Genomic DNA, 23,663 nt, shown 5'->3' on the forward strand with positions numbered 1-23,663 from the left:
GGATATGAGCCTCTCCTAAAGGACTGAGATGAAGGAATGTGAACGTTAAAGAGGTTGGCGCTGCAGATCAGCTGGAGGACAGTGAAGAGGACACTCACGTCTTTGCAGGCGGCGATCTGGTTGATGTACTCGCCGTCGGTAAAGACGATGTTTTGGCCGTCTCCCTGTACGCCTGTGGAGAGAGCAGAGGAGGAGAATGAGATCTAGCTCATTCTACTACTTATTAGCTACTTCCAAGATTTCTTTTCATTGATATTTTTTTATATCATATATTCACATATGCTATCCACATATCAAATCATGTACAAGAGGGTGCCGTAGGGTTGGAGGGTACTCAATCAATGAAACTGTTGGCCATCCTTGTTTTTGTAGCAGTATCTAGGTCAGTTTCAATCCTTTTCAAAGTTACACATGCCTTTCAAATCACTTCTGGAAGCAGAATTCACCTGGCCAGTGGCTAGAACTTGGTCTCTAGACCTCGTGCACGGTAAGAGGCTTAGTTTATGATGGCCGACTAAAAGGTTTAGGCAGTGAATGATCACTGCGTGGTGGAACAGTTTAAAAGCACCCGGTACTTCCTTATCGTGTTTAGGGCCAGACTAAATCCACAGGGAGCTAATTCCCCCCAAGCCTCCTGAGCATTCACAGTACACGCAGACACACACACTCACACAGCAGGTGTGTGTTGAAGTGTACCTGGCATAGTGATGGTTCCCTCAGACTCCAGAGTCTCTGGGTTGATCTTGACGGCCGTCATACTGTGGTTACTCATGTCCCGATACAACAGGGATCCCTGCACACAGGCGCGCACACACATACACACACAAAATCAACAAACCGATCGAGCAATAAATCAATCAAATTATGTCTATAAAGTGTTTTTTAATCGATGCATTGTTCACAAATTGCTTGACAGCAACCCCGGTCAACAACTCCAGAAGACAAAAGGCTTTATAAAGTCATGTTCTTTGAGGGTACAAACATGCATGTCCATTTCTCTCCACTTAAATGATTTCAGTTAGTGCCTGCATAAGCATTACCAACCAAAGCATTTACCGCATACCGACCACTGTAGCAGCCACAATTATTGGGTCAAATAAGCGTCACCTAAAATCAATACAGTGTGTACACACCACAGCTAAATCACATAACCCTGCATCTAAATCTGAATCTAAATCCAGGTTGTCAATAGTCTTCATCTGAGAGTTAATCCAATTCTTGCTCGTGAACATAATCCAGATTGAATGTTTCTTATCACCTGAGCGAAGCCCAACCATGACCTCTTGTCCTTCCGATTCCTGATGCGCGAGGTGGAGTTATACACGTGGCCCTGTGAAATAAACATTGATCCAAAACGTTAATCTAAACGTTCGCGTCATGACACACACACACACAGACACACACACACACACACACACACACACACACACACACACACACACACACACACACATCTGATGATGTGTCAGCACTGCAAAGCAGGTCATTAACCTCTTCAGAAATGAGGAAAATCATTCTGAAACCTGGAGGAGCTCCGTGAACAACGCTCCTGTTATCGACTGGGGGGGGGGAGATAATGACAACATTCATCGCAGGGATGTTTTCACCTCGTACTGGTTCGTGATCGAGAGTCGATCGGTGATAAACCATGCTATCCGAGGATCTGGGAAGATCCTCCACTGCAAAGGTGTCCCGTCCTTTGCAGTGGAGGTAGTCCTCTATCCACACACCTCCACTCACACACCCACCCCCACACCTCCACACCCACACCCAGTCTTTACCCTGACGGTGCCGCTGTATCCCGAGCCCACTTTATACAGGCCGTCTCTGCAGAGCAGGTAGAGGAAGGAGCCGTCCGTCTGCAGCAGGCAGCGCTCGTCCTCATCCATGGCCACCTCCTTCAGGGCCCACTTGTTCATCAGAGCCCCCCGCTTGATCCCGTTCCCAAACCAGTCCTGGATCTGGATCTTCCCCACCAGAACCGCCTGCACACTCCTCTGCAGCGCATTCAGGATGGTGGGCACCTGGGGGAGGAAGAGTGGAGAGGAAGACCGGGGGGAGAGGAAAGGGGGGTGAGGAAGAGGGGGGAGGGAGAGGGGAGAGGAAGAGTGGAGAGGAAGAATGGGGAGAGGAAGAGGGGGAGGAAGAGGGGAGAGGAAGAGGGGGAGGGAGAGGGGAGAGGAAGAGGGGGAGGGAGAGGGGAGAGGAAGAGTGGAGAGGAAGAGGGGGGAGGAAGAGTGGAGAGGAAGAGGGGGGAGGAAGAGTGGAGAGGAAGAGGGGGGAGAGGAAGAGGGGGGAGGAAGAGTGGAGAGGAAGAGGGGGGAGAGGAAGAGGGGAGAGGAAGAGTGGAGAGGAAGAGGGGGGAGAGGAAGAGGGGGGAGAGGAAGAGTGGAGAGGAAGAGTGGAGAGGAAGAGGGGGGAGAGGAAGAGGGGAGAGGAAAAGGGGGGGGAGGAAGAGTGGAGAGGAAGAGTGGGGAGAGGAAGAGGGGGAGGAAGAGGGGGGAGGAAGAGTGGAGAGGAAGAGTGGAGAGGAAGAGGGGGGAGGAAGAGGGGAGAGGAAGAGTGGAGAGGAAGAGTGGAGAGGAAGAGGGGGGAGGAAGAGTGGAGAGGAAGAGTGGGGAGGAAGAGGGGAGAGGAAGAGGGGGGAGAGGAAGAGGGGGGAGGAAGAGTGGAGAGGAAGAGGGGGGAGAGGAAGAGGGGGGAGAGGAAGAGGGGGGAGAGGAAGAGGGGGAAGAGGAAGAGGGGGGAGAGGAAGAGGGGGGAGAGGAAGAGTGGAGAGGAAGAGGGGGAGGAAGAGTGGGGAGGAAGAGTGGAGAGGAAGAGGGGGGAGAGGAAGAGGGGGGAGGAAGAGGGGGGAGAGGAAGAGGGGGGAGAGGAAGAGGGGGGAGAGGAAGAGTGGAGAGGAAGAGGGGGGAGAGGAAGAGGGGGGAGGAAGAGTGGAGAGGAAGAGGGGGGAGAGGAAGAGGGGGGAGAGGAAGAGTGGAGAGGAAGAGGGGGGAGAGGAAGAGTGGAGAGGAAGAGGGGGGAGAGGAAGAGGGGGGAGGAAGAGGGGGGAGGAAGAGGGGGGAGAGGAAGAGTGGGGAGAGGAAGAGGGGGGAGAGGAAGAGTGGAGTGGAAGAGGGGGGGGGAGCAAGAGTGTGTGAATCAGAGAGCTGACGGTCTCATATCATCTCATTTCTGGGGGGGTACAAGCAAGAAAGTGTTCTCTGTGTAAAGGCTGAACAGCAGTGTCAGCGTGACAGGAGTCTGCAGCAGTGACGTTCCACTCTGCTGTCCTCCATCTCTGCCTGGCCATTCTCCATCCCTCACCAGAGACTATTACACACTCTGCTGATCTCATATACACACTTATACTCGCACACACACACAGAGAGACGTGTCCACGCACACACACACACACACACCCACACACACCCACCCACACCCACGCACACCCACACACACACACACACACACACACACACACCCACACCCACACACACCCACACACACCCACACACACCCACACACACCCACACACACCCACGCACACCCACACACACACACACACACACACACCCACACCCACACACACCCACACACACCCCCACAGGGTGGTTTCAGCACAGCAGTCTATTCTCATACAGGGACCACAGACCTCCTACCGGGCCATCACTACTGATAACTGCCATGATAATACCCCTGGGCACACCTTCTCCTGGACTCACACTGGGGGTCTGGGAGGGAGTGTGTGTGTGTGTGTGTGTGTGTGTGTGTGTGTGTGTGTGTGCGCGTGTGTGTGTGTGTGTGTGTGTGCGTGCACAAGGACAGGAATAACACGTCACGGGTTGATCCCTATTCTATTACAGTGCTATCAGACCAGCACAGGTGGAGTTCAACAGCAATGTCTGACTGATGTCCAGAGCATGAGATTCTATCGTTAATATCATTCTTATGCACAGTGTGTGTATATATATATATATATATATATATATATATATATATATATATATATATATATATATATATATATATACATACATATATATATACATATATATATATATACACACACTGTGCATAAGAATGATATTAACACACACACCAAAAGAACAATATTATTCTGTGAAGAGACCCTCTTTGATAGGGTCGAAAACCCAAATAAACATCCTGTGTGCACACAAATACATACACACACACACACACACACACACACACACACACACACACACACACACACACACACGCGCCGAGTCAACTCAAAAACAAACGGAGAAGAAGTCTAGCTAATTGGCGGAAGAATGTAGGCAGGGTAATACAATAAGACTGGGGAGTCACAGCCTTGACATTTCCCCAATTCAATGTGTGCTCTCCAGACGCTGCCCTGAGTCTGCCTGCTCCTCAAACATGGGAGGAGGCCGTCGTTAGCGCGAGACTGCCTCAACGTTAGCCCAACAACGGAACCTCATCCATCTGTGCCTCCTCCTCCTCCTCCTCCTCCTGCTGCTAGATAAATACCTTTACTTTATCCACACTGATCTAAACAGGAGCTGGTAGAGTGAAAGCCAGAGGAAGGACCGTGGCTGCACATGAGGAGGGATGGAGCAGGATAGTGTTTTAGATACGAGGATCCTACAAGGTCTGCTCACAATACGGGATCATCGTAGAGAATTGACAGGTGAAATGCACCACCAGGCGTTGTATACATCAGTACAGAATGAGTGAGTGTCAAACATGCAACGCTGTCTTCAGGGAGCATCTCACCTACTTTTGGTCTAGCCTGCGTGTGAGTGTGAAGGAGGGGTGTGTGGGGTAGGTATACATGGTGATCCGGGGGGGGGCGCTGAACTGCAGCTGACCCTGTGCTCTGAGCCTCTATCTGTGTGTGTGCGTGCGTGCGTGTGTCCTAGCATGTATCTAACCCACTTGGGATAGATATCCTGTATCTAACCTAGCATGACTCTGGGTCTGGTTCCCCACATGTAGGGGGCTCTATGGGGGCAACCACCTGCATACAGACGGACGGTGCTAGGTGGACGCTTCGCGTCGTGCCTAACCACCCCGCTAGCTGTGCCGATATCCACGATATACCACGGCTTCGAGTTCCATAACGCTTTTATACAACGGTTACCACATTTATCTATCAATATTTCACAGAAGAAACTTTGAATTCATGTATTTTAATGGAACTAATGTTTTACTGTAAGTGTATTCATCCGCTGAACAGTTATCGGTTGCTAAGTAACGGTAACAATGTAACTTCGATAACGGTAATATATACAAACACGGAGTAATATGAAAAGATGTGTCAACAATTCCACTGGAACGCAAACTGACCAATAGAGACAATGGACCGGATCTATCACAGTAACGCACGGAGGTTCACTGGGTACTCACCTGTATGGTCTGGCAGGCTTGGCTGCCGTTGTTGGTGAGGATGGCAGAGACGGCCTGCAGGGTCTTGCCGGTGTCGCCCCAGGAGACCACCAGGCTGAAGAGGCAGGCGCAGGACAGCGCCGTCAGGGCCTGGCCCGTGGGGTCGTTCATGCCCGTGCTCCGCACCGTCGTCTCCAGGAGCAGGTTGAACAGAGACTCTGGGGAGGGGGGGGGCGAGAGGAGAGGGTCGTCACGGGGGGTGAGATGGAGGGTGAGATGGGTGCGTGTGTGTGTGTGTGTGTGTGTGTGTGAGTGTGTAGGTGTGTGTGTGTGTGTGTGTGTGTAGGTGTGTGTGTGTAGGTGTGTGTGTGTAGGTGTGTGTGTGTAGGGGTGTGTGTGTAGGGGTGTGTGTGTGCGTGCGTGCGTGTGTGTGTGTGCGTGTTTGTGACTGACCTAGGACATCGGGAGGTTCGGTCTGGAAGCCCTCTGGCTGTTGGCCTTGCAGCATGTCCAGGAGGGCCTGCAGGCTGCGCATGCACAGGGAGGGGTGGGAGAAGCGCGTCTCCTTGATCAGCTCAAACACCCCGCACAGGCCGATGCCTATGATCTGGGACAGAGGGACAGAACACCACAGTCACTATCACAACTACAATATCACACTCACACTCACACTCACACTCACACACACACTCACACACTGATAGTGCCATGTACTGCATCATCTAAAACCAACATTAATAAACATTCTCTTTATAACAATTAATAATAATAATAATAATAATAATAATAATTAACAAAAGAGCAGCTAAAACACCTATATATTCACGGAAAACCTTCAGAGGAGTTTGAGAGGGACTGCTTTCCTCAGCAGTAGGTATTGCATGACCAGGGACACGACGTTCAAATTCGTAGTCAAGTTAGCTCAGAGCTTCACTGGACGTGCGTCATTACAGCCCAGTCTAACGTCCACTCTCCTCGTCCTTTAAAGACGGCTCCTCTTGGCGAGGATGGCGAGGGTAGGTTAGCAGAGGAGACTGGCCTAGAAAAGCCTGCCTGTTAGCATCGCCTGCTCTTAGGACGGGCGGGGGGGGGGGGGGTTCTACCATCTTTCCACATCAGAGTGAAGAGCTTGTTGTCGTACGCCCTTATTGGTCACTTCCAATTAAGCGGATTAAGTGGATCTGGCTCGGAAACCTGTCAGCAGACCGTCGCGAGGCAGAACCCCAAGCCGTGTTCAACCACGTTTCAGAAGCTTTGGAGCAGTTAAAATTGGGTTTTTAACAGAGCTTCAACCATATTGGAAATGTTATGTATATTGTTATGTAACTACACTTCGGGGGAAACAATCGACGTGATGGGTAACGCTGTGTTGTCTGAAACAAGCCGATCGAGCGGAGACACCGTAGAAAAGAAGGCCTGCGAAGTGTTGTGAAGTGTTGTATGTCATCAGGCTATTAAGTATTCGTTCAGTATTAAAAACAAAACAAAAGGATAATCCTGGATGGAAGCCTACACAGAGCATACTAGTGGACAGTAACGCTGGTACCCCAGGCCTGTGGTGCACGCAGCCACTTCACACACACACATGACGTCTCACAGCCAGTGTTGCCAGATTGGCCGTATTCCCGCCCAATTGGGCTACTTATGATCACACTGAGCGGCTTTTAGACTGTGGTTAGCCTGGAAAACAATCCCATCTGGCAACACAGCTCACAGCCGCTCATTTACAAACACAGAGGACTGAGAACACTCAGGCAGAGGTTTGCAGAGAACAAACACCGCCGTGCCCCTCGTATCATACTCTCTTTAAGAAATAACACACTCCAGGGTGTGCTATGTGGTGGGGATCGGAGCGGCTGTGGTGGCGTCATCAGCACGAGGCGCGGCCGAGGCACAGCCCACCACCACAGCCGATAACCTAGATGTAGCACACCCTCGAGTGTGTTATTGCAGTTTTCAACTGGTCTAACGACGGCAACAAATCTCTGTGGGGGGGGGGGGGGGGGCTTCATGAGGCAGGTTAGTTGATAGTCCTGGAATGCATGGTCTAATATGATTGGCATGGCAACCCAGTAAACAAATATCTACCTTGCAGCCAGTCCGTTTTTGTTGAGGAGTGTTTTTTGGCAGGACGGAAAAAATAACATTATGCAAGCGAAAGTGATGAGAGAGCCGCGCTGATGTCATGGATATCGGCATGGCCGGAATGCTTCTAAAGCCAATCAAAACGCTTGATTTGATCAACCCGTTGTAGAAGTAGTGATATTGCAGTGAGAGAGCGAGAGAGAGAGAGATAATCCTCACAGGCCAGACCTTTAAGCCTCTCACAGCGTGGCTCTATTTAACATGGCAGTCAAAAGGGTGAATACTTAACCCAGAGATACAGAGCACGAGCTGGGGGGGTGGGGGTGGTAGGGAAGAGGTCGGCTGGCTGCCCCCAAAGTAACACAATCAGTGCGATAAGAGCTCCCATCAGCCACCAACTAAGCCAACGGTTGCCCGTCTGCAGCTAGCGCGTAGCCGTGCGTACCTTGGGGAGCTTGATGGCAGGCTCACGGTACTCCTCCTCCTCCTCGCTGTCCGAGTCTCCACTCTGGGCAGAGCTCCTGGAGGCCAGGGCCAGGGAGGCCTCCCTCTGCTGCCAGTCCAGCACGCAGTGCCGCACATTACAGTACACGTTGAACGCCGACGGGTTGCTGTGCAGCTTGATGTCCGGCACACAGAAGGCCCCATCCAGATTCTCTGTCTGTGAAGAGAGAGAGCGAGAGAGAGAGAGAGAGAGAGAGAGAGAGAGAGAGAGAGAGATTTTTAAAAGTCAATTTGTGGGTTAACAAAGCAGAAAGATCATTTCAGTCCACAGCCAGCTCAACCCTGAGGTTTTAAAATAGTGATATTCACAAGTGAGATTCTAAGTGACCCTCAACATTCGCAATGTGAAAAAGGAGGGGGGGGGGGGAGACGGTGAGGAACGGAACCAGAGAGGGAGAAGGGGTAGAGGGAAGGAGGAGGAGACAGAGAGAATTCTAAACAGACGGGATGGGAAAGAGTGTATAGATTATGTTTTTCACTGTGGTTTGAGCGGTGAACACAGGAGAGACAGCCCAATAGCCCTTTAGAGGAGCGGTGAGACCGTTAATGATTAAACAGTAGAAGAAGAAGGAGAGGGCTGCAATTTGTAGGTCAATACTAGGTGCAGTTTTACAGACACAAGGACACACGCTGAAGGCATTTGCTGCATCTACAGACAAATACACCAATAAAGAGCTACACAGCAAGCTCAGAGGAAGACTGAGAGAGATCAGGTCAATATAAAACAACGAGCAATGGCAGACTTCAAAATCCTGTGGATAGAGGCCTAAAACAGCATGGCCAACTGGTCTTTAAAACAATGCTGAATAGCCCAATATCTCATACCCAATGATCTGGTAATGAAAAAATACAAGACACATGGAACTGCGAAATATATCAAGGTGAGAAAGAAAGAAAGAGAGAGAGAGAGAGAGAGAGAGAGAGGGAAAGCCGAGCCGAAAAACCCTCTGTGTCGTAGCTTTAGACTACTGTGCCAATCATCATTATGATCAAAGAGTTGGACGTAAAAAGCTGTATCGATCACCTTTCCTTCCACAGAGCATGGGGAGGATTTAACTATGCGGTCCTGAGGCAACCTCTAGAAGGATTTATGGATCCGTTTCCCCTTGCTTGCAGTGTTGGGTTTTTGGCATGGCAATGACAGGGGGTGATGTCATTCATTTAGGAAGAGAGGTCATTCATTTTTCAGCCCACACCAAAAGGGGAGGAGATATCTGCTCTCCTCCCCTCCTCTCCTCTCCTCCCCTCCTCTCTCCTCTCCTCTCCTCTCCTCTCCCCCAGGGGTAGCACTCCCAGCAAAGCTACAGCACGCGGCGAGGGACACACTGTTCCTGCAAAGAGCACTTACGGGCATTTACCACAGAACACAGTCATAATGGTCCAAACCCCCCCTGTAAAGACAGAGAGAAAGAAAATGGCTTTCTTGGAGAACTAGCACAAAGAGAAGAGCAGGAGAGGGTGTAGCAGTGTGGTGGGGCTGGGCACTCTCACTGATCCTAAAGCATTAGACATGCTTAATTCCCTTTAAGAGGATTCAAGCTGTAGTAAGATTCTCTGGATTCTATTGGCGGCCGATTTCCTTTTTTGTTTCTCTTGGTCCCAACACAGACAGGACCACACACTGTATGGTACTAGAATATTTAGGTTAGGCTAGCTAGTCATTTATAGGCTGTCACAGGGTAAAGAGAGGGATGGAAAATCTATTTCCTGTATATCCACAGACTCATGGGATCTTAATGAGAGGAAAGTGGGAGGTAGCTGTGTAGCCCACTACACATCTCACAACAGACTGTCCCACAGAGCAGCTAGTAAGAGCTCCTTTATGAGAGGCGTTATTGTATGAAACAATTCTATGATGCTCAGGCCATAATGAATAAGCTAATCTATAGACTAACGGATAGCCTCTGCAGCTCTTGTCACATTTTGACACTACAACACCTCTACAAAAGAAAAACGGACATTCTAGTTCCACACCACCAGAAAATGTTACCCAATGGAGTGAGTTCAATCTGCTTATTTCTGGGAGAGAACGATAATGACCAAATTGCAGCAGTGGCTCTCTGAGACGGTTAAGGCGACGTGGAATGCAGTGTGTGCCTGGCTGAGCTGATAGGCTTGCCATGTCAGCCCACAGTACAATCAGGGAAAATACATTTGTATGCAAATGAGACCTGCTCCTTACCGTAGGCCTATATCCATGTCAGCCATCAAACCCATAGATAACAGTTGCCATTTCATTTTAGGCTGACAATACAGACAATGGTAACATAGCAAGCTGACCATGTTTCTTTTGATAGTCAGCTAGCCATGTAGCCAAGTCCATGAAGAACACTCAGCTTAAAAGGAACGTGGAAAACAATTACAAAGATGGCCACAGATTCCATTGCCAAATTCATTTTTTTAAAATTGCCTTTATTTTTTTTATATCCAAAAATGTATCCAACAAAAACACTAATTAATTTCCTCTTATGTGGATAACACGCCGACATGAATTGTGAAACCAGGTGTGGATATCAGAGGAACTAGTGACAGGAGATACAGGGCCTCAGTCACATTTCATGAAAAACATGTTTGCCAACTTACAATTGAGTTGGAGCCCGAAAACCCCAAGTTTACTAAGCTCTTAAAAACGTCTGTCACCGCAGAAAAGCACAGACTTTGATCTCTGTATTCTATCTGAGATACTGACGTTGGTTGTTGCCTTAAATGCATTAAACAGCCTTAACCAGAGGAAACTCATCAATACTGATAATCATGATTGATAATGGGAGGGCTTTCATTTTGAGTCCACGTTATCAGTTGTACCTCCTTCCGTGAAGAAATACGTTGCAAAAATGTTACCACACTTTCCTGCCAACATGTGATTGAGGGGAATTAGCACACTGTTATTGTGGTGTGAGGTGACGTTGCCCCTGAAAAATTAGCTACACACAGTTTTTCCTCTAACTCCTCCTTCCTCTTCTTAATGGTTGGGGGAGGGGGGAGGGGGGTTGGGGGGACTTCTACCTGCTATCACAGTGGGGATGTTGCAACCAAAAAGCTTGTTGTGCATAGTGCATAATGCAGGAGGACTAAGGACCTCAGTAGTGAGCTAAAAGGCTAAAACTCATGAGCAACATCCTCTCAGGATTAATCCAATATCAAAAATCCAATCTTTCTGTTAAAAACAAGCAAATATTTCAAAACATACCCCATCCCGTGTATCCATGTCCAAAGTGTTACATTTACCTTTACATTTTTGGCATTCAGCAGACGCCTTTATCCAAAGTGACTTACAACAAACACATTTTGTCTAAAGTAGCCTAAGTGAATCATCTATCCATCAGTCATCAATGATAAGAAACAGCAATGTGTCCTTAAAAGAGGCAATCATGTGCTACAGTCATATGCGCAGACTTTCAGCTCAGTATGCCCAATCCAGCCTCCTCCTGTGTTCTGGCCTACATTGTGTCTCAGCACACAGGTCTAACGCTAGACATCTGAATCCACTGGCAAAGACTGAACAACCCGCCTCGACTACACCCAGACAACAACAACATTTCTGTTTCAAGTGTTGCATTGTTAACTATTGTTTTAAAAATAATAATAATATCTTAGATGTATATAGCACCTTTCTCAAACGCTTAAAAAGCAACCAATACGTGTCACTTCTTAAGCGTTTGAGAAAGGCGCTATATAAATCGAAGATATTATTGTTATTTTAAAAACAAGAGTCACTGGGAAAAGCGTCCCTGTGTGCTTGTAAACATTCAACAGGCTTCTTGAGGTTAATATGTTTTAGGGTTATATCATATGTGGTTTTGAATACAAGAATGTCCCCCCCAAAAAATGATGTGAACTGTGAAGTGACATCTCTTCATCCTCTGCTTTTAGAAGAGGCGAGCATTCCCCTTTTCGCTCCTCCCAGACTCCACCCCTACGTGTTTGTAAACTGAGGAGCAGACAAAGGCGGAGGGGAGGCCCTTTAAAAACCATGCTATGATGAGTCAGAGAGAGAGACAGAGAAAGAGAGAGACAGACAGAAAGAGCGAGAGAGAGAGAGACAGATAGAGGCATGAGAGAGAGAGACAGAGAAAGGGAGACAGAAAGAGAGAGAGAGAGACAGACAGAGAGAGAGACAGAGAGACAGAAAGAGCGAGAGAGAGAGAGAGAGATAGAGGCATGAGAGAGAGAGAGCGAGAGAGAGAGACATAGACAGAGAGAGAGAGAGACAGAAAGAGAGAGAGAGAGCGAGAGAGAGAGATAGAGGCATGCGAGAGAGAGAGAGAGAGAGAGACAGAGGCATGACAAGAGAGAGCAGCACAACTTGTCCCGACCCAGCAGGAGAGCCTGCCCCCCCCCCAGGACGGAGGCTCGTCACAGAGCGAAGGCATCTCCTCATCCTCAGAGAGGGAGAGCCTGCCCCTCTCAGGCTGTGACTGTGGCAGTAAGAGCAGAGACATGGGCGAGCCCCAACCCAGCAAGGCCGTCCACTGGGAGCGACAACGTTAAGAACATCCACATGTTGAAAATGAAATTCTCTGGCATGCAGAATGAGAATCCTGTTTGACATAGCATTTGCATGACACGCAACATTCTAAACGTTTTACCCAACTGATTAGACCAAGCCTGGCTAGTGATGTTTTGGGTTGGAGAGGGAGGAGGCTGCTGCCTTGTCTGCTGCTGTAGCGACTAATAACGTCATAACACCGCATAATGTAGGCTAATCAATCACCTTTCATAATGTAATAACTTACACATGTATAATGTATAGGTCTCAAACTGGATAATGTAAGAACTTGCAGAATAAGTTTTGAAGTTGTTGTTTTTTTGGTTTAGTATGGGAGGACTGGTGTGCAGACTAGAGCACAGTGACAAGAAATATTGACGCCACAGGCACCATTTCTATGAATAATAATAGGAATAATAAGGAATAATTACTTACAAATATTGTATGCTTGTACACTCTTACTGGCTAATCATCACAAGTCATATCACAGCTACTTCAACCTATTATGGGGTCCTATGTTGGGGCACCCCACTGCAGTAGCATGTGACACTTAAAATTAAACAATAAACCATAATGACAATGATGAACCAATGAACCAATTGATTACGGTACATTATCCGGTTAGTTATAAATGCAAACGTTATTACATGATCAATTGTTACAGGCTACAATCACATTCTTCCCTCTCCCCTCTGTGTGTGAGCTGCTCACATACACAGGGGCAAAACAAAACTGCTTCAAAGTCCAAACACAGACAGGCAACACTGCTGGCCCACCGCAGAGCAGAAAACACTTTCAGAGGGAGAGAAAAAGATCCAATATCAGATCAGTTGAGAAAGTTATGTTTTGTTTTTGTGTGTAGGCACTGGGGGCACACACGCGTGCACACGTATACACACGCACACACACACACGGTTCCCACTTCCCAGTTCAGAGGAGATGGAGGCAGGCAACCGTTGCCGTGGAGATGTGGAACACACAGGTCGCTCAGCAACAGCCTATTGCGCCCTAGCCACAGCCACTCCCAGAACTACCCACTCCTCTTCCTCCTCCAGCTCATGTGTAAGAGCTAGCTGGCACCTGATCAGCCCTGCTAATTAAACCTGTGTTCCTGGCAACCCCCTTAAACATTGCAGAAGGGAATCTAATCCATTAATGTTGTTATCATCTAGTGTATCTGTGGAGTTCATTTGATCGAGAGGGAAATAAAGCAGGCAAGCCTGCCTATGCATGTGTGTAGCCTAGCTAGAGAGATGCAGTTATGCAAATGAATACCATGCAAATGAGGCTGCCACACTTTGATAAAGGTGAGACTTCAACAGAAAGAAATCTCAGAACATATTCAGGATAGCTCCTATCAACGACCTAAAAAATGCAATTAGACGTAACAATATATTTACATATGAAACCAAACCCCTGTGTAAGAAACACTTATACCAAGAAATGTCTTCCTTACCTTTGTTCTCGTTTTGACTTTTGACTTGACCTTTTGCCGCCTTTTCAGCTTCTTCTTGCTTAAAGCTTTCTTTCCCCTGAAATTGATATGGAGAAATGATCAGCACATTACGTAGCCTATTGGTTCAACAAAAACAATATAATACTCTTATTATATATAATAATAATAATATAATACTCTATAATAGTATAGTACAGTGGATTGTGTACATAGCCTTTATTGATGTAAACCAGCTCCTTCCCTTCTTGTGATTTTATGCATCTATGCTTTTTCTAAAATGTGTTTTCTTTTTCCTTTCCTAACACCAGGGGAGCCACCCCTCCTACATTTCGTTGTTTGGTACCTGTACTGTAGCAATGACAAATAAAGTCCATTCCATTCCATTCCATAAACTCAGGTAAGGTAAGACCATCTAAAATCAAAAAAGGTCACCTTTTCACTTCAAACTGAGGTGGTACTGGTAAGTAAGCCAGATACTTCCATGAATTCTGTTTCAGGTGATACAGAGCTCTGCAAGTGCAACGCCTACCTCCTTAGCCCCTTGGAATACACGTTCAGAATGAAATATAGGCCTCTTCTCAATTTCATATTGATACCATAACATCATTATTTTAATGCCAGTCAAATATGGGATGATGACTTGAGTTGATGGTGGCTGGGTGAGCCCATGTTGGCAGTGAAGTGGACAGAGCCAGAGACACCAGTGTTATGTTATCGATTGAATGTCCCTTTGGATTTTTCGCCCAATTTCTAAATTAGCCCTTTCGATCCTATAATAGTTTTCTCCTAAAACATTGTCTTGGGTTTCATCAGTCCTACAAAGAGCCAACTCTGACATTCTCAGTGGCAGTCTGACTCACTAAATTCCCTGCCAAAATCAATCACATCATCGACAAGCAAAGCCAAAGCACCAGAAATGGTCATCCCAGGAATGGCCACCCAGTTGATTTCCATCTAAACATAAACAAATCCATTTCAAAGCGTCTCACTTCAGTCAGCCTAATGAGCTGCTCTGGTAGCTTTGCTTCCTTCAAAAACGGAATAACCTGACCCACAAGGATAGGCCTCAGTTGTCTGTTTCTTATGTACTGTTTATGCTCACTGCATCTAGGCCTACATATATTTAATGTGATACGATGCAACACATGTCATTATGTCATTATGTCATTATTATTATTATAACACTGTGACACACATTTTATCCTCTGTTAGCAAACACTCTTAACTTGTGTCTGCTGGTGGACCTAGCAAGGTAGCCTAACAATTATGATCTTAGAGTTAATATCTGCATGTGAAAGTTGGCTGAAATACAATGTGAAAAAGGGCAACATTGCTCGTATTGGTGTAAATGGCCTAAATATAGGAATAGTATGGCCTAATACATAGCATAGCTGATAAGAACTGGGAAATAAACACTAGCAAGGAGGGAGGATTGTGCGATGGCCAGGCCTACCAGTGACAGTGATGGTCAGGCCTACTAGTGACAGTGATGGTCAGGCCTACTAGTGACAGTGATGGTCAGGCCTACTAGTGACAGCGATGGTCAGGCCTACTAGTGACAGCGATGGTCAGGCCTACTAGTGACAGTGATGGTCAGGCCTACTAGTGACAGCGATGGTCAGGCCTACTAGTGACAGTGATGGTCAGGCCTACCAGTGACCGTGATGGTCAGGCCTACCAGTGACAGGCCTACTAGTGACAGGCCTACCAGTGACAGTGATGGTCAGGCCTACTAGTGACAGTGATGGTCAGGCCTACTAGTGACAGTGACAGGTCAGGCCTACCAGTGACAGGTCAGGCCTACTAGTGACAGTGACAGGTCAGGCCTACCAGTGACAGTGATTGTCAGGTCTACCAGTGACAGTGATGGTCAGGCCTACCAGTGACAGTGACAGGTCAGGCCTACCAGTGACAGTGATGGTCAGGCCTACTAGTGACAGTGATGGTCAGGCCTACTAGTGACAGTGATGGTCAGGCCTACCAGTGACAGTGATGGTCAGGCCTACCAGTGACAGTGATGGTCAGGCCTACCAGTGACAGTGATGGTCAGGCCTACTAGTGACAGTGACAGGTCAGGCCTACCAGTGACAGTGATGGTCAGGCCTACCAGTGACAGTGATGGTCAGGCCTACTAGTGACAGTGATGGTCAGGCCTACTAGTGACAGTGATGGTCAGGCCTACTAGTGACAGCGATGGTCAGGCCTACTAGTGACAGGCCAGGCCTACCAGTGACAGTCCACAACAACATACCTGACTAGAAATGACGTAAGTGTGTGTATTGGCCTGCGCCAGCGAGTAGTAGGGACTATCCACCAGCAAGCTCATCCTCCCCTTCGTCCAAATAAATTGAGCACAGATAAACCATCGTCTAAGGTTGACGTGGCTTTAGAACAATTAATGTGCCATCATTATTCATGCTGTCTGGATATGAATACCGGTATTCGGAAATGTTTGCCAGTTTTATGGGGCCTCCATTTTTCCAGAAAAAAAAAAAGAAGCACTGGCTAAGCTACGTTGACGTGTTCGCCTGGGAAGGGCTGTGATGCTCCACTAGGACACACGACACAGGCCCAGGGCCACACACACACACACACACACTCACACAGACATGACACTGGTAGGCAAGAGTCACTTCACATAAAAACATCACTAATCGGCCCATGTCATGTATGTAGCTTAGCTATGTAGCTGAAGTAGCTACAACTCTCGCCAGAGGCTTTTGACAGCTGCTTGCTTCATCTTTGAGATGTGACATGAAAAAAACAAACCAGGGGTTCTGATGACGTCATGTGTTGTTTATGTTTTATCAGCCCGATTTTAAAAACCAGGACAACGTCGCGAGCTTATGTGAGACACCACTGTCTGGCACAACCTCATATACAATGAAATGTGTCAGATTAGCTTTACGCTAACATTGACAAGACCAGACAGCGTCAGCCAGCTAGCTAGCTAGCACAATAGCAAAGGTCTTGATTAGTTCAACACAGAACAGGGAGGTTTGCACAACATGAACTAGCTAGCTAGCAGATGATCATGTGGTTAGGTGCTGCGGCAGCGATGATGATGATGGCCAACAGACTGGCTGCCTGGCTAGCTAACAAACCTAGCCTGCTAAAGCTAGGGAAGTCAGGTTAGCAGGCTTCAGTGTTAGCTAGCTTAGCTTGCCCATCCATGGGAAGTGAGAATGCATTAGTCCAAATGCGTTGATGCGAGTCTGTCTGTGACCAACCTAGGCTACTGCAGGGAGTACCATGCACATTGCTTTTGGCCAGAAACGCTAACTGGTATTTAGCTAACTAGCTGATAAGCCCAAAGGAGACCTGTTAGCTACTTAGCTACATGTCAGGGGAGCTTCAGGCTCATTTTGATTTTGACAATTTCACTTCAGCCAAACCCTTACCTTCCCTGGTTTATCCCTTGCTCTTTGTCGTTGATAGCGGTGGTGTAAATCCTCCTGTATCTCTCAGCCAAGGCTCGCCCTGAGAGGAGAAGCTGGTACCGGCTCCGGCAGTCCGACTGAGCCCCCGGTGTGGGACACGACCCCATGCCCGAGCCGATGGAGGAGAAGTCGGCCCCAGCGACTCCCTGTGTGACCCGGACACCACCACCACCCCCCAGCCCCATCGGAGGCGACGCGGAGGGCAGGATCCCCGCTGCCGCAGCAGCACACATCATCGTTTTGGAGAACAATGCATATATTACATCCACAATACAATAGCTAGCTGGCTAGCTAAACAGTTTAAACCACAACTGTCATTGAGACTGAGAAAAGCCGGCACCGTCACGTCATTATGTATGTCCACCCTGACATGCAGAAACAGCTAAATGACATCCACATCCAGTTATCTCCAATTTAAAACGGTGTAAAAATGTACTGTAGCCACTGTGGTGCAAACTGCGCCTGTCGAGGCTTCCGATCCCAGAGCGTCAAATCGCTCCTTGATTCCCGGAATTCAACATCTTCAAGCCATATCGTCTCTTTTCCTTTTTCAATAACACTACTAGAATTTCCTTTCAGTTATATGTCATGTCGCCTTTTGTTTTCGTTCGCTCCTGGTGTGTTTCTTGACCCCGGGTAGGCTGCAGCACCCGCTAGTGTCGCTGCCATCTTAGCTTCATCATCCCTTCGCTGCTCGTTCGTTGTCAAGCATGCTGGGATATTTTCATCCACAGAATATAATATTCTGGTATTACTGTAAGGGAACTGTCCTCTGCGCCAGCTTTTGGAATAATAATAAGTATTTTTTAATGTGCTTATTCAGTCTGTCTTTGGTATAAATAAAAAAAATCTACCTAATACATCATATGCAGCTCTTTTCTTTGATTGAAAAGATTAAACAATATCAAGGACATCCTATGTGCAATATGACAACCCTCGGGTACATAAGGTTCAGAGATAGGAAATGTTAGGATATTTATAGCATAGCATAGAGTACAGCACAGTGTTTTATTTGTATAGTATAGTATAGTGGATAGTGTACATAGCCTTTATTTATGTAAACCAGCTCCTTTCCCTTCTTGTTTTTAGTTTTTTTTTTCCTAGCACCAGGGGAGCCCCCCCTCCCAAATTTCGTTGTATGGTACCTGTACTATGTTAATGACAATAAAGACCATTCATTCATTCATTCATTCATTCATCCATGCAGCTCTTTTCTTTGATTGAAAAGATTAAACAATATCAAGGACATCCAAGCTCTTCATTACTTAATGCAAATAACACTATGGTGAAAACACTGTAATGGCATACATGTTTGTCCAGTGTTCATTATGGATAGGAGAGCAAAATGTATCATAGACCTATTGATATTCTACATTACTATAATATGATGTAATCTCTGTTAGTAAGTTAGTAAGGTGAGTAGGATGAATTACAGTATGCATATTAGAGTATTACATTATTTGAAACTGAGGCTTATGGAATTGTAGGCTACCTGGCTCCTGGGACTTGCACCCTAAACTCTGTCATGGTGTAGAGAGGCATGATAACAAATGTAGGCTATCTTGCCCTTCGAACTTAGGTTTGCCTGAAGTCGTATAGCTCACCAATGTTCTTAGCTGATATTCTGGCATTAGAGACATCTCCCACCCTGTATGCTGTACTGCTATTTTCTGAAGGCTATATTTACATACATATGATTTTCATATAATACTGTGACCACAAGATCAAACATGGAGTGAATAACAAATCAATTGTTTTTTAGAATCAGCACACCAATGCAAATGAAGCAATGAAGAGACTCAACCAATCCAGGCCTCTGCAAGTTGTGTCGATCTTTGGCTAGATCAGGAAAGGTTACTTACTTGCCTATTTATTTTTGAATGACAGTTCTGAGTCATGGGCTCAAATCAAACCTACTTTTATCCTACCTTTATCCTCAGAATAAAGATGTTTTAACATGAATCCAGATCCTTGAATCCAGAACCAAATTACAATGTATAGTATCTCTTCATTGATAGCTAAAGTGATGGTTACTTACGGATGGAGTGCAAGAGATCTTTCATGTCAAATTTTGCCATAAATGAGAATCACACAGGAATACATAAACACACCCAAATTATGCTATAGACATGCGCACAAACAGCCTATGCTCTATCTGAAAGCTGAGAATGATGAGATGCTGAAATGTCCTGACAGACAGTATGGGGGAGGGGAGAGGGGAAAGGGTGGTTGGCAGTGGGGAAAGAGGGGACACAGTGGGGGTTAGCATAGCAGTGGGGAGCATGTCAGGTCTGGAAAATATGACATGTCTATTCAAGACCAGATCTCTCAAACAGATGCATAGACACTCATACCTAAAGCTACACCAAATGCAGATTCTCACAGTAGACAATCTCTCTCTCTCTCTCTCTCTCTCTCTCTCTCTCTCTCTCTCTCTCTCTCTCTCTCTCTCTCTCTCGCCAGTACACACACTCAAACAGTTTAATACTCTGAATTGAAACTGAAACTCTCTGTCCTACTGCCTGATCTATATTTATGGTCACATTTGTGAATATGTGTCCTTATAATGTGGGTGACCTTAAAATCCAAGGTCAGTGTGTCAGATTTTTGAAAACCATCAATGTGGAGCAGTGTGTGTGTGTGTGTGTGTGTGTGTGTGTGTGTGTGTGTGTGTGTGTGTGTGCGCATATTAAGGTGAGGGTGAGATACATTATTTACACAGCTCATCTTGTAGTAGCACTTCATTGGCTGTTCACATCACTCCGGGCCAATGAGGATAGGGAGAAAGGTCTTAGGCTTTTTGTACATAGCAACCCAGGAAGCATCCCCTAACGACCCAGCTTTATGTAGCTGTGAATAAGTGTGTATGTGTATGTTATGTCAACACTGAGGAGCGATCTAGATTTCTTATGTTGTAGCCATAAAAATGATTAGGCTTTTACAATAAACTGATTGAACCAAGGTTAGTTCCAAGTGAAGTGATTCAGCATTGCCACCACAGGCAATATCTAATCCCCTATCTTACTATTCATTATAATAGTCACTCTGCAAATCACCAACTCTAACATGCTTGCACCATAGACACTAAACTCAATCAAACTAATAGGATCCTGGACTAAAGTTGTAAACCAATCATATTACAGTCGGATAATAGACAACATTTACTCCTTTACAATACCCTTGACTGCCCACAAAGGGCTGATGCTTATGGCTGACCCCCTCTCGATTCCCTTCCTTAGGTGAAAGACAGAGAGAGAGAGAGAGAGAGAGAGAGAGAGAGAGAGAGAGAGAGAGAGAGAGAGAGAGAGAGAGAGAGAGCAGGCTTTTAATTGTGTCATTTGAGGAACCCAACCGTTCCCAAAGAATGCCTAATTAGCCCTGTGCGCCTCAGCTCAGGGACATGAGGATGGAGGGATTGGGGAATGGAGGGGTAGATTCCCCCCAATCCAAGCCAGGAGGACACTGCTGCTCAGTCAAGAGTGACAATATCATGAGCTGGATTCGGTGAGATGACAAGTTGTTATGGATCTGGTGAGATGTGCTTGACAATAATTGTCCATATTACAATGTGGGTATAGATTCATGGTTTAGATTGGCTGCTTTATTGAAATATCAATGAGCATGAGTAGTTTTCATCTATATCAAAGTGTGAATATTGCTATATTTATCACAAGGATTGCACTAATAGCGTGGGTGGTATTGGTTTGATTGATGGTGTGGTGTTGCAGTGATAATGTTGGTAAAAAGGTGTGAAAACAGCACGTGAAACTGTATTAAAAGGTGGACACGGAATTTCCAGAGGTGTCTGTAGCTCCTAACTGAACTGTTTCCATGGTTTCCAGAGTGGAAGCATCATACTCTGCCCTTCAATATAGAATGTAGAATTTTCATTTTTATAATGGCGCCATCTAGTGTATGTTATTAGCAATTGTAAAATGTAGGCTATTCTGAGAGAACTATCTAGCTGTATGTTTTTGATTATCGATTTTCTGTACGTCTAAATTCATTTGCAGGTAAATAGGATGTTGTATAATGAACATTCTAACATTATAATGGTAATGGTAATGACTGATACGAGGAAGAAGTGATATTTGAATATTTTTTTCAGTTACATAACTGATACCACTAATGTACACTAAAATCAAAACACTGCTTCATCCTCAGTTGAGGTGTATTTGTAATTTATCCCAAAAGCTAAACATTCCTACCTAGTTATAAGTGTGATTATGCTGCCTATTCTGATTGAGGAGTGTCACTAATGGGTGAGAAAGCTCGTTGTTACAGTTTGCCTTGCCTCTCCAGTGACACACAACAGCTGTTTACTGTTAGTGTAATGTACATTCCTTAGGCGTTGCCCCAGGTTACGCTAAGGAAGAGTATAGCGATAAATCACATCCACTCCTCAGTCACACCCTCTCATGCTATGCTCTCTCCATACTTTTTTTCCACTGCAAGGGCACTCCTAGCAACCAAACTAACGCTGAGTGACGTGCATTCACAGTTCAGGTCTTCTCTTCACCAAAGTGTGTTTTGTCCCATGTGTGTATGAAAACCACACCTAAACTCACCAGATGGTCTGACTAAGATATCATACCTGAAATCATCATGAACAAATGTTCATGCCTTGAATCAATCTAACTTGATGACATATGAGGATGAGGAGAGACATCGGTATTTAATTATCTGTTTGTCATTGTGAATTAGTGTGAGATGCGTCAAGTTCTGTAGTAACAATAGTAAGCTGTTCTAGCTGCCATGGAAAGATAAAGGATAGACCAACTACTTTGAATGTCAGACCATGACTGGGTGCAAAGGTTGTTGGAGAGTAGCTCTACCAAGCACAAGAGAAAAGAAATGAAGTGTAGTAGTGTAGTGTAGGTGTGGAGTAGTAGTAGTGTAGTAGTAGCGTAATGAAGTGTATGATGTATGCAAATAAGGCTTTACATGCCAGAAAATGTCACCTACATTGCCTTTATTTTTGCCAAAACTACCTACAGTACCATGTGGAGCATTTATTGCGGTTTATATGCATGTGAGCACACAGAACACTTGCAATGTGTCTACACTGTTCAAAGGTTATTGTTAATAGATAACACCAGAGCCATGAATATACTTTTGGTCGTCCAGAACAGAACACTATAATGAGCATCTAAACAAATGCAGTATGTATTGTGTATGATAGTTATAGATCTGTGGATGCTGGTGGATGTAGAAACGGTGTTTGATACCATTGTATGCAATACAATGAGCCCGTCCTCAGATTTTTACCTCCACCAGCCTCTATTATAGATAGTGAACTCAAATGAATGCCACGACTACTCCTTCAATATACAGTATATTGTGTTGGCATCTTTTGACTCAAGGTGAGCTACTGACCGATAATTAGATAATTACAGGTACTCAAATACCTTGCATGACATGACTCAGACACATACCTCACACCCACACCCATAGGACATGCTTCTCTGACATTCCTCTTAGGAGGGAAAGCTTTTAGTCCACCCAATACCATTTCAAACCCCAAACAAAACACATACCAATGAAAGAGAGAGAGAGAGAGAGAGAGAGAGAGAGAGAGAAAGAGAGAGAGAGAGAGAGAAAGACAGAGAGAGAGAGAGAGAGAGAGAGAGAGAGAGAGAGAGAGAGAGAGAGAGAGAGAGAGAGAGAGAGAGAGAGAGAGAGAGAGAGAGAGAGGGAGAGGGAAAGGCCACTATTCTGGTTTGAGATGCATATGAGTACACAGTCCGAGGACACACCCTGAGGTGGCCTTGGAGTCCCCACCCTGGAGGTAAAGAAAACAGAGGGAGCGATAGAGTAGTGGTAATAAAGTGTCTGATAGACATGCGGGAGCACCTGGGCACTCGTCAAACCTTTCACTTACTGTAGCGTGAGCGGACCAGATTTCAGCCTTTTGGGGTATGTAACCTGTCAGTTTTCTAGTGTACGCAAAGTCAGTGTTTTTCATTCAGTAATATCTTAGAGAGAACATAATTCTCTCATTTATGTAAAGACAATTTGATGTTTAGTTTTATGTATGCATTCAATCAGAGAGGACTCAAACATGCAGTAAGAATGTGTGCTGTGTGTACATATCCTACAGTATATGAATGAAAATGTTCAGCAAACAATCTATGTATGCGTATGATTAAGGCACTTAGCCCTAAGTTACTCCAGGGAGACTGTAAAAGTCCCTAACCCTAACCCTAAACTGTAAGTCGCTTTGGATAAAAGGGTCTTCTAAATAGTAAAAAATGTAAATGTAAATGTATATGTCTGAATGTGTTAGTTATCATCGGGAGATATTCAGTTATCTCATATTTCATGTCAGTTAAAC

At 45.9% G+C, this 23,663-nt stretch overlaps 1 protein-coding gene across 1 annotated transcript in view; it reads right to left on the minus strand.

Moving 5' to 3' along the window:
* The window catches only part of mycbp2 (MYC binding protein 2), a gene marked incomplete at its 5' end in the record, with an annotated part of 75,733 nt that extends 58,168 nt beyond the window's left edge, over nucleotides 1-17,565 (minus strand). The window contains 9 exons of the mRNA XM_080537234.1: nucleotides 99-172; nucleotides 697-793; nucleotides 1,259-1,330; nucleotides 1,782-2,024; nucleotides 5,377-5,573; nucleotides 5,809-5,962; nucleotides 7,886-8,101; nucleotides 13,890-13,965; nucleotides 17,291-17,565. Of these exons, the coding sequence (XP_080393360.1) occupies nucleotides 99-172; nucleotides 697-793; nucleotides 1,259-1,330; nucleotides 1,782-2,024; nucleotides 5,377-5,573; nucleotides 5,809-5,962; nucleotides 7,886-8,101; nucleotides 13,890-13,965; nucleotides 17,291-17,565 (1,404 nt within the window). The remainder of the gene's footprint in view (nucleotides 1-98; nucleotides 173-696; nucleotides 794-1,258; nucleotides 1,331-1,781; nucleotides 2,025-5,376; nucleotides 5,574-5,808; nucleotides 5,963-7,885; nucleotides 8,102-13,889; nucleotides 13,966-17,290) is intronic.
* Between the last annotated feature and the right edge of the window lie 6,098 nt (nucleotides 17,566-23,663).

The sequence above is a fragment of the Nansenia antarctica genome (assembly GCF_963989245.1).
Source record: "Nansenia antarctica genome assembly, chromosome: 7".
NCBI lineage: Eukaryota > Metazoa > Chordata > Actinopteri > Argentiniformes > Microstomatidae > Nansenia > Nansenia antarctica.